The 11,748-nt window shown below is 35.6% G+C and overlaps 1 protein-coding gene across 1 annotated transcript; it reads left to right on the top strand.

The window, feature by feature from the left end:
- Positions 1-510: 510 nt before the first annotated feature.
- LOC109074339 (ubiquitin-conjugating enzyme E2 J1-like) lies at positions 511-11,107 on the top strand. The gene is made up of 8 exons (XM_042777340.1): positions 511-731; positions 2,180-2,253; positions 2,402-2,533; positions 5,420-5,504; positions 5,786-5,891; positions 6,596-6,725; positions 8,322-8,441; positions 9,700-11,107. Exons 1-8 carry the CDS (start codon positions 701-703, stop codon positions 9,967-9,969), a joined length of 948 nt encoding a protein of 315 aa, XP_042633274.1. The 5' UTR covers positions 511-700; the 3' UTR covers positions 9,970-11,107.
- The last annotated feature ends 641 nt before the right edge of the window (positions 11,108-11,748 follow it).

The raw sequence follows: 11,748 nt of genomic DNA on the forward strand, positions 1-11,748 counted from the left end.
GTGTGTGCACATAAGTAAAGAAAAAAATTATATATGCGAGAGGTAAAAATCTAAAACATTTAATTAACCAACTTAAAGTGACAGTGCTTCATAAGTTTTTTTGTTTGTTTTTGTTTCTAATATTATGCAAAGTAGTACCATATTGCTTAATTTCTTTTATAAAATGTTCACAATTTGCCTTAGCTTTAGCCCATTTTTTTTTACATGAATATGATATTTTTTAATAAAAATAATTAGTTGTGTAAGAATTGTGTAGCCTACTTTTAGAATCAATGGCATCTTGTACAAAATCAATCATCCATTTCAATTTGTATTAATATTCCAAACATCCTTGAACTGAAGTTAGATACATCAATCTGAAATAATCTCGAGTGTACACCTGTTTTTATACAGTCGATGGTGTGCACACGAAAAAAAAAAGAGATGAAATGTAAACGCAGCTTGCCATACTTCAGTGAATGACGTCACATAGGGCTGTTCGCGTGAAGCGCATCAATAAAGTTCTGCGATTCAAAGTGTCAATTTACTTCCTGTTTTCATTTTTCATGTGACATCTGAGAAAATTCAGCTCGACAGTAGGGAAAAAAAAAAAAAACTTCAGTGCTGCCACGTCAGGATTACGGCTCTAGATAAACACCTGTCCGAAATCACCACATAACCGGTACAGAAGACCGCAGCCCGGCGTGAGCTTTCTTCAGACATGGAGAGCAAATATAACTTGAAGAGTCCAGGTATGTCATCACATCTCCTCTATACATCCACATTAAATCAGTCACACCTTTAATTTCACGAGTTATGTGCTCTATATGAGAGACATATGATTATCCTCAGTCCGAGCTCGTTCATGTAAGTTATGAGTCAATGCTCCATGATTCTGTGACCGAACAGTGCCATGCTATTTAAATACTGAATATGATAATCATCAAATATCATGATATATGTTCATAGTACTACCACAGTGCGACGGTGCTGCCACTACAATAGTAAAAAAAAGTTGAAATGTAATAGGGTCAAAGACGTTAAGATGCCCGCATCAAAAGAAATGTACAAAAGTGATTTTGTGTCCATAGAAAGCACATTAAATGTAAGTAAAATGTCTATTTTAAGGTTTCAAATAAGTTTTTGGAGAATAAAATGTCAAAATTTGGTTGAAATAATATTTATGAAACACAATATTTATGCAAAAATTCAAGCAAGATGCTTATTCTGACGTGTACATATTAAAATATATAAAAGAATAAGGGAGCATACTAAATTTTATTGTGTTTTAAATTAGTAAAAAAAAAGTTTACTGACAAATGGGCAAAACATAGGATAATGGCAAATGTTAAAAATGTAAAATTACAACTCATTAGTATTTGGGGTGAAAGTAATTAGTCATAACTTGATTTTTGTTGTAAATATGCCTGACGAGATTGTTACACTGAATGACATTTTACTGGGTGTCTTCTGTAAATCAGGGGAAAATGCATGATATTTATTTTTTGCTCAGTAAAACAAAAACAAAATTGCAATTAAATAAAACAGAAAACTTTTTGCATTTTTGGGGGGAAAAACAACAACAGTTTAAAGCAATATTACACTTTTTTTTATGCTTAAACACTTTTTCGTCTTTGACCCAATAACATTATCATAAACTCCATATGCCCAACAATATGCTAATATTTTAAGTGACATGATATGATGTGCTACCCACAATTTATTTTTTATTTTTTTATTTTTTTTGTGCTAAGCATTTCCTAATTTCAGAGATTAATCAGGAGGACACTGCATTGTGTGTTTACTATTTTGTTTCTGTTTTATTTAGACTAGTGCCTTTTGCTAAGCAATATTTATTGTTTATTGTTATTATTTGTATTGTTTTTATTTTTTTGTCTTGCAATAATTTTAGTTTGAGTAATTCGTTATAGGCTTTGTTTTTCCAGTTATTTGGGTTTTTGCATGGTTTGGCTCTCTAGTGGTTGCTAGGTGGTTATGTACTATCCCAAGTCAAAAAAAAGTCCACCCTTAAGTCTCTCTAATATATATATTGTGTGGGGTTTCCCATTTTGTTTTTAGAGAAGTGATAGTACGTATGATTTGAGAAATCATTCATGTGTGCAGTGCAGTGAGGATGGGTTATGCATCAGTGTGGCACAGGATCAGCAGCAGTCTTTTGTCTGTTTTTAATGTTTCTTAGCTGTGAAGAGGCTGATGAAAGAGGCAGCAGAGCTCCGGGACCCGACAGAACATTATCACGCTCAGCCACTGGAGGTGAGACCCTGCCCATGCCTCGTTTTATTATTAGAATTTAATGTTATTATTGTCTTCTTAATGACACAGATGTTTATTCTTGTAAAGCGTGATCAGTATGAACTGGTTTTCATCATGTTGTCTGATGTGATTGTCCTGTGTTCGTCAGGATAACCTGTTTGAGTGGCACTTCTCCGTTCGAGGACCTCCAGACTCTGACTTTGATGGCGGAGTGTATCACGGGCGGATTGTGCTGCCCCCTGAATACCCCATGAAGCCCCCCAGCATCATCCTGCTCACTGTAAGACCAGTTCTGACCTCACATCCTACACTTGATAACCATGATCAGATGAGGGTGTTCTTGTGCTGGTACCTGGATGGTTCAGGCATTTTTTTTGGTCAAGTTCTTACATTTAATCATTAAATTCGGTCAGAATAATAAGACACTTTATGGCCATTAACAGTCAAGTCGGCAAAATCTATTTTTGTACTGCAGGTGTGTCACAGAAGCAATCAGATATATACTGGAATATTCTGAATACTGAAAAATGATTGTTTTCTCAATAAAATGATTTAAATATGAAACTAAAACCACGTGTAGGTGTGAGAAAGTCACTCATTCAGCCAATTCCTTCAAAAAGCTGATTCATTCAGAAATGAAGCAAGTCAAACACAACTGTGTGTTGCTTTGGAGACACAGTGGTTATGATTATTTTCTTTGGAAAAAACAGAAAATCTTGTGTTTAAGATGTAACTCGCATTATTAACCTGTTTAATGAACTGCTGTATTAAATCATTATCAAATTTGCAATCATGCAGATATTTGGGAAAAACAAGCATGCTTGCTCGTGTCATAACTGTATCATTTAGAAATATAAGACAGATTCGTACAGGGTGTTTTTGCCCCATATTTTAAATTTTGCGGTCATTCTAACTGCATTGTACTAGACCACATCACACCGTGCTTTTGTTAGCTTTTTTGCAAAGTGAGTAATATACTCAATAATGTCAGCTTACACATCTTTAAAACAACAATTGTGATATTATGATAGACTGTATATATTGCACACCCCTCTCCAGAATAATATACTCCTTCACAGATCTTACCTAGGACTAAGAAAGTAAAAACTACTGGAACCAGTATGAATGGTTTCATTACGATACTTGAACATCTGCTAAATTACCATGTTTTTTCTATGCTGATGAATCTACAGCACCTTTGAATAGCTGTATAACTGTTTACCACCATGCAGTACAATGACTGTAAATAGTAGGGATGTCACAGTGAGGAAATCTTTATATAAACTTGTAACAAAACCGGTATTATCGGTAACACTGGGGGTGGTCGGGGCTTGGACTCTTTCTCTTTCGCTTCCACATTTGCGATGTTGGTGTCACATTTCAGAATAAAAGATAATTGCCTGTTGTGTTTACGTCTTTACACCTTTCACTTTCTAAGACTAAAACCAGAGGAGGTTTCAGAAGGTTTTTGTTTTAAGAAGCGATCGTTTAAAATCAAAATATCGTCAACCAGGCGCTTTTACATTTCTTGGAAACCCGATCCATTTTGGAAATTTGGCCTTCTATTTCCATTGTGATGAATGAACTGCAAGAAATAGCCACTGTGTTATTTATATTTTTTATAACACAATTTGACATGTTTCTTTTTGAAGGTAACAAACCAAAAAGTCATGATTGGCCACCCTGCATAACATTTTTATTTTTTATTTTTCAATGAAATGCTCTCTAGAATGAAAATGTCCCTTCCCTTTATGCACCTGCACCTGCAGTCATGGTTCATATGAGCTAAAGGCCTGTTGGCTGTTAAGAGTCTTTGATATGTCCCTCACTAACTGCTTGTTTCAGGAAGTAATACGAGAGTTATCCAGTTTTATGTAGACATTAGTGCTTGTGACTTAAGTTACTGATCTAAAACAAAGTGTATTTTGTAACATACACATTCAGTAATACATGTTCTTAAAAAACTAAAAGAGTTTTGTTTTGTATATAGTTACTAAAAATTATTGGGGGTTCATCAAGTTAATGGATCTCTTGAAATCCTAATGTAATCTTTTACAACATCCCTCATTTCTCTTTTTAGCTTTCTGTCTATCTTCCTTTTTTCACTTTATTTGAATTTTAAATGAGTTGGTGGTAATTTGTTTAGATTTGGTTTATGTTGCTCTTTACACAAAAGTATCATTGCATTAGTGCAGTCCTTTCATGTATTTATTTTTATTTATTTGTTTATTTATTTGGCAATTTTAAGTAAGATGTCTGCTGGGTCTACAGAAATGTATTTTCAGCATTCATAAGTAAATGTAGCATTGCTCACCCATGGATCCTCTGCAGTGAATGGGTGCCGTCAGAATGTCAGCTGATGAAAACAACACAATTATCCACAATCCACACACCTCCAGCCCATGTTTATATTAATTAGCCAGTCTGCTAACTCATTCTCTCCAATGGCTCGGGCATGCACAGTGTTCACAGCCTAAACGGAAATCTTCACTCAAGCAGAAGCACCACAATTAAGTTGTGTTGTCTGTTTAACTACTACTGTACCGTACAAATGTAAACACCCCCTAGAAAAAACCTTAGTGTCTGGAGGACTTTAAACTGCATCGCTCAAAATATTGTCAATTACCTTTAAAGGTTAAACTTCAATAACAACACATTGTAATTGTAAATCTTCATTTACCAGTTCATGATTGCAGCTTCCACCACTCAGAGCATTTATTATTCAGCAACTTTTATTTAATAGAATACACTGACAGTTAAAAACAGACCTTCTCAGTCCAACTTTATTCAAAAATATGAAAGCTAAACACTTTCTTTTGCAATCCTGTTTGTACTGTAAAGCATTTTTATAGATTAAGTTCAGCTTTTGTTTCTTTTGCAAACTTTTGTTATCATTTTAGTAAATGGAAATAAAAACTTTGACTAATAACCTTGGTTTAGGCAAACCACTGACTAGTTGCTGTGACAGTAGGTAGTTTTGCAGATCCTTATATTACTTTTGTTTCTTTTTTTTTTGGGGGTTGTTTGTGATTGTTTTTTCTGTCTTTGTTTATTGGTTTATTAATTTCTTGTCATTTGTTTATTTTCATCTGCTGAATTCAATTTTTTTTCTGTTGTCCTTCTCTGTTTCTCTTTTAATTAAAACTAAACGTTCTCTCATCTTCAGCCCAATGGAAGGTTTGAAGTTGGGAAGAAGATCTGTCTGAGCATTTCCGGTCATCATCCAGAGACATGGCAGCCGTCATGGAGTAGTGGGTATCTCCATAAACAGCGTTTATACCACCCTGGAATATTGGATTTTTTTTTTTACATTGATTTATTATTGTTTTAATATAGTCTGAATGCAAAATATAATACAATATGACCCAGACATGTTCTCAACATGACATTAATCCACTTGCTGCCGTGTGACACATATACTACACAGTTGTGTACAGAGGTTTACAGTGCCTCTTTTCCAGTGTTGATTCTGTGCCTTCCTCTGTTATCCAGCATTAAGCTGTATGTTTCTCTGTGTGTGTGTGTGTGTCAGTTCGGACAGCCTTGATAGCGATTATTGGATTCATGCCAACTAAAGGGGAAGGAGCCATAGGATCTCTAGATTACACTCCTGAGGAGAGAAAAGCTCTTGCTAAAAAGTAAGATGCCCATCTTTTTTTTATCTGTTACATTCATCTAATAAAACCTGGTCAATACTTGTATAGACAGGGTCACAGCAAACACCATTGATGCAACACACACAACACATAAATAATGCAGTAATAAATAAACAGCAATGTACATTGGTGGTAACAACAATCAAGTCCATCTGAAGACTCAAGTTTTTAAATACTTTTGAAAGGAGGCTCTTATGCACACCAAGACTGAGTTTATTTCCAAAAATACAACTGCTTTCTATTTGAATATATGTTAAAATGTAATTTATTCCTGTGATCTGCAGCTGTATTTTCAGCATCATTACTCCAGTCTTCAGTGTCACATGATTCTTCAGAAATAAGTCTAATATGATGACTTGCTGCTGGAAGTGAGAAGTTACACTGCTCTGCCTGCGCAGCAGAGAGACAGATTAGAAATGTGATTTACGTTAAGAATTTTAGGTTTCTTTTCTGCTAGCTAACCTCTTGTGTTGTACTGTCCAAGACATATCCAAATTGTTCTCCAAAGAGTGAGAAATTTAATTACTATCACAAATTATGTTGATAATCCACATCTTGCAAGCTAAACAAGGCCTTTTAGCAATTCAACCAACTTGTTGTAGCTCCTTTTCCACACAGGTGTTTGTTAAACGTCAGATATACTCTGGCTGGGATTGTGTAGTATGTTCATTGTGATTGTGTCGCAGGTCTCTGGATTTCTGCTGTGACGCGTGCGGCAGCTGTATGCGCTCCGCTCTGCTAGCGCTCTCTCCTGACAGTGACCCGCGACCTGTTGACCCTCAGGCACACAGACTGGCACAGCAGATCAACTTTAAGGTCAGACCCATTTATGATCAAAACATCTTTATTTGTTTTTGAAAAGGGGTTGATTAACCCTTGTCTAATCATAAAATTATACATTAAAGGGGTCATATGATGCAATTTCAAGTTTTTCTTTCTCTTTGGAGTGTTACAAGCTCTTGGTGCATAAAGAAGATCTGTAAAGTTGCAAAGACTAAAGTCTTTCAGTGTCAAAAAAAGAAAGATAGAAAAACAATTCACACACAAATTTCTCAGTACACACATGCAAACCACACACTGATATCCATACGAACACATCTAGTCAATTATGATTGTTATTTCATTTCACTTGGCATTTTTTAGCAGTGGAAGAAAACGGGGAAAAAAGTGGGTATTTGCTCAATGGGTCAAATTTTAGAAAATGAAGCCATTGGGTGGAAAATAGCAAGTAAAAAAAAACAAAGAGCACATATGCTAAAATGGAACTGGAATTATGTAGTGGGGTTTTAATGGGTTTCAGTGGGGGACATTTTTGTTTTTAAAGGGACACTCCACCCCAAAATGAAAATTTTGTCATTAATCACTTAAGTGAATAATGACAAATTTTTCTTTTTGGGATGGAGTAACCCTTTAAGGTTCTGTGTACCTGTTTTTTAGTGCCTAGTGTAAAGTGGATTTGAAAAGGAAATGAGGATGAAACAATAAAATTTCAATAAATACACATTTTTAGCAAAATTATGCTGTTTGCATTAACACAGTTAAAATGATCAATAAAACAAAAATGAAAAAAGACCAAAATGTCACAGAGAATGGGTTAATAATTCAAAAAGGAAAAAAAAATATGTTTTCCAAAATGGTATGTTATGAAATGGTTCTTGTTCTGAAAAAGTACGTTTAAATATGCAAATTATGGTCCAATACATGCTCCTTTGCATACATTTCCAGAACTGAAATCTGAACAATTGCATAAAGGCAGGTTAAAATTACAGAAAAAAAAAATAAAATAAATAAAATCACTATGTTTTTAAGAATTAAACATTGTATAAAATCAGGTGAATGATATATGAACAAGTCCCTGTGTAAAACCTTCAGAATGCAGATAGGAATAAAACTGCAAAGTTTGTGTGTGTAAGTGCTGCTGAAGGAGAGACTTCTAGCTCAACGCAGGAGACAAATAGCCTTTAAATTTAAATCTACAGACACAAACCGAAAAAGTGCAATGAAATAAACACATTTCAAACATGAGCAGTGCATGAAAAACTGTTATTGTCAAGTCACCTTTATTTATATAGTGCTTTATACAATACTGATTGTGTCAAAGCAGCTTTACAGTGTTAAACAGGAAAATAGTTTGTCAATAATGCAAGAAGACAATAACAAGAGTAATTTTTCCAGCTAAAGTCAGTTTGTGAAATCAGGCAAGTGTCCCCAACTAAGCAAGCCAAAGGAACCAAAACTCCATCGGTGAGAGAAATAGAGAAAAATCCTTGAGAGAAACCAGGCTCAGTCGGGGGCCAGATCTCTTGAGCAGCTGACTGTAGTGCCATTATAGGTCCATTAAGAGTTTTGCACTGTGACAATTTTGATGGCAATTGAGCACATGACTTTATAGAGAAAAATCTCTGTCATCAGGCTGAATCCAGCTCTTCGGCTGCAGACAGTGGCAGCTCCGCAGCGGCAGCGGCTTCCAGTGACAGCGAGAGCTCCGCTACAGCAGAGAGAGACACCGAAGACACGGCATCCGCTGAGCAGGTGCGACTAACACTCTCAGTGGTACCTTGCATCATTTCCTGTTCATTCTGCCTTCGTGGCAGATTAGGAAATACTTGATGATGAAACGATCATATTTTTTTTGACTCCAGAGCTGTAGTGTGAAATCGTAAGGCAGTCCCTCCAGGATTTCGCAGATCTTCTATTTTGATTTTTGCTTCCTAAAATTACTGCTTTTCTCAAAATTTGGGGTTATATTTGCAGCATGTTATTATTATTTTGCACAGTGAAAATATACCACAGACAACATTCTTTTAACACTGTTATGACTTTTCTGACTTCGAGGAACATTGTAGGGCTCCAGACTAACGTTTGAGGACACCAGCACTAGTGCCATTAAGTTCTACAGAAGGTGGCACCAGCACCTCACAGTAAAGCGCTCGCCCTAATCACACATGTACATGTCTGCATTTACATATGCAAGATGTATTTTTAAGAGTGCTTGCTCATCTGCAGTACGTCTCGAAGATGTTTCCTGTCAGATGTCAAACAGACATTTATTAGAATGCATGTAAAACTGCTTCTGAGACCTTTATCAGAGTACACAGCAGATGATTCCCAGATCTTTAGCAGACGTCTTACAGATGTACTTGTGCTGTCTGGGTAGTTGAGATGCAGATAAAATTAACTTTTATTACTGTCATTCATAATGTCTAAATATAATTGAATTAATACAAATATATATATATATGTATAAATGTATATTTGTTCTGATATGAGCTTTAAAAGAATTCTGTGCTGAATTTGAATGCTTCTCACAAGATTTAACAGAGATGTTGATTCTGTGGCGAATTCGACTGCTTTCTTCACTGTATCTCCCAGTGCTGTGTATAACGGTGTCGCTTGATCGAGATCAGCCCGTGGCTCCAGCTCGAGCAGATAAATGGTCTGCGCTGCGTAGCCCGAACTATATCAACTATTTCGGTTCGTTTATCTAATGTAGCTCTTGTAAATCTGTCATGATGAGAATGCAAGGCTGTTCATTCCATTTTTGGAACTGAGAAACAACCTTTCTTTGACTGAATGCTTCTTGCAATGACGTCACGGGACGCATCTAAGCCCAAAATCTGTGGAAATTCTGCGGCAATTATAAAAATTTGTGAGCTTCTGCAAAATTTGCGGAGTTTGCTTGATTTTGCGATAAATTCAACAATCGCAAAATCCTGGAGGGACTGGTGAGGATTGTGTGTGGCGTTGTGTATCATCTGCTCTCAGCTTCGCTCTCTTTCTTCTGGTCTAGACTGAATCATCATCTGTGGCTCCTCAGACATCAAGCGAGGATCCATCCGTTCCAGCGGCTCCGAGTCCACGTCAGCGGCGCTCGCAGAACCAGATCCAGTCCCCGAGATACCCTGCGTTCACAGCCTCCCCCGCTGCTCCGCTCCCTCCGCAGGACACCAGTCACACGGCCTCGGCCGTCCTCATCGTTCTCCTCACACTCGCTCTAGCTGCGCTCATTTTCCGCAGAATCTATTTGGCCCACGAGTATAAGTTTGATTACGAGCTATGAACTCCTCCTACAGCACTTGAAAACCACCAGTCCTTCTGCCCACATCCAGATCCAGCTCGCCCTCGCTCTCATAGGACGGAATGTGTGTTTGTCCTTCCTGGACAGAGCTTCGTGTCTTCAGAAGGGAAAAAAGGGGAAAAGATTTCTGGATGTATTTGTAGAACAAAACCTGAATGGGCCAATCACAGTACGCTTGTCATGAACGTGTCAGGGTCTGATTTCACCCCCCCAAAAAAATTAAAAAATGCAAATGTATATTTTACAAGAAGACACTGAAGGCCTTTTTTGGACCATTAAGATTTTCCTTCCTCTTTTTTGCATTGTATTGTTACTTTCATGACAGTTATTCCACTCAAAAATATATATTCTTATTATTACTGTAATGTGTTCTTAATACTGTAATTATAAATATACTGTTTTAACTGCAAAGTATTTATGCATTATGATATTTATGCATCATAACTGTACTGCTTTTTAATTTAAGAAGATTAAAAATTTTTAAAAAGCCGCCCTTTTGGACACATTACTGTAATTATATTTTTTTTTTTGCATGAAATAAGAATTTGGGCATAATGTTCCCGTTTTCACTTTGGGGTGAAATATGACCAAGACATGTTTTCAAGTGGTTTATTCCAGATCCTGCAATATATTGTTTATATACGATTTCCCAAATAATGAATTAATTCATAATAATAATAAAAAAGTATTGTTACAAACACCAATTTGGCCTTAGACTGAAACAAACTAAAAAACTGAAGCCTGTAGAAACTGCAGACTGCTTCTAATTTTACAATTAAACATTTACATACTTTAAAAATGCTATAATAATGTAGGTGTGGTTCTAGTATTTAAACCTGGTTATTATAATGTTAAAAACGAACATGCACATAGAGAAATGGTCCAAGCAGTTGCGACTATAGAGTTTTTATTTTTTACCAGTACATATATCTTAAAACTCTGGAATTTAAATATAGCAACATTATATACCTGAATCACTGCTGTAGACAAAATCGATGTTGGCCCTCTGTGGATAGACAACTTAAACATCATTTGTTTTAATTCCTAAGCAACAACCTGTAGTTTGTTTAGCCTAATGTTTAAATGGACAGTTAAGGCAATAAACCTGATTCAGCCATAACTGTGTGCTCTTTTCACTTGTAGAGGAAGTACTTTGCAGCATTGAAGTAATAATATTAAACAAGTAATGTATTTTATCCCTGCAGCATGTACATTATCGATATGAAAATTGTGTGGCATGGTGTTCTGTTACATGTGTAACTTATCAGAGTGTTACCTGAACATGTGAAAAATAAATCCTATAGACTTACACTGAAGGGTGGACCAGCTATATCTAGAGAGCATAGTAACAGAGAGGCACTATGGCACAACAGCTGAATGTAGTATTTTATGTTTGTGCATTTATGCCACATAAATTAGTTTGTGTAAAATTGTGCTTAATAATTTATATATATTATATATATATATATATATATATACAGTACAGGTCAAAAGTTTGGAAACATTACTTTTTTTTTAATGTTTTTGAAAGAAGTTTCTTCTGCTCATCAAGCCTGCATTTATTTGATCAAAAATACAGAACAAAATGTAATATTGTGATATATTATTACAATTTAAAATAATTGTTTTTAAATTTATTATACTTTAAATTATCATTTATTTCTGTGATGCAAAGCTGAATTTTTAGGATCATTATCACATGATCCTTTAGAAATCATTCTAATATGATGATTCATTATCAAAGTTGGAAACAGTTCTGCT

Source organism: Cyprinus carpio, chromosome A20 (genome assembly GCF_018340385.1).
Source record: "Cyprinus carpio isolate SPL01 chromosome A20, ASM1834038v1, whole genome shotgun sequence".
Taxonomy (NCBI): domain Eukaryota; kingdom Metazoa; phylum Chordata; class Actinopteri; order Cypriniformes; family Cyprinidae; genus Cyprinus; species Cyprinus carpio.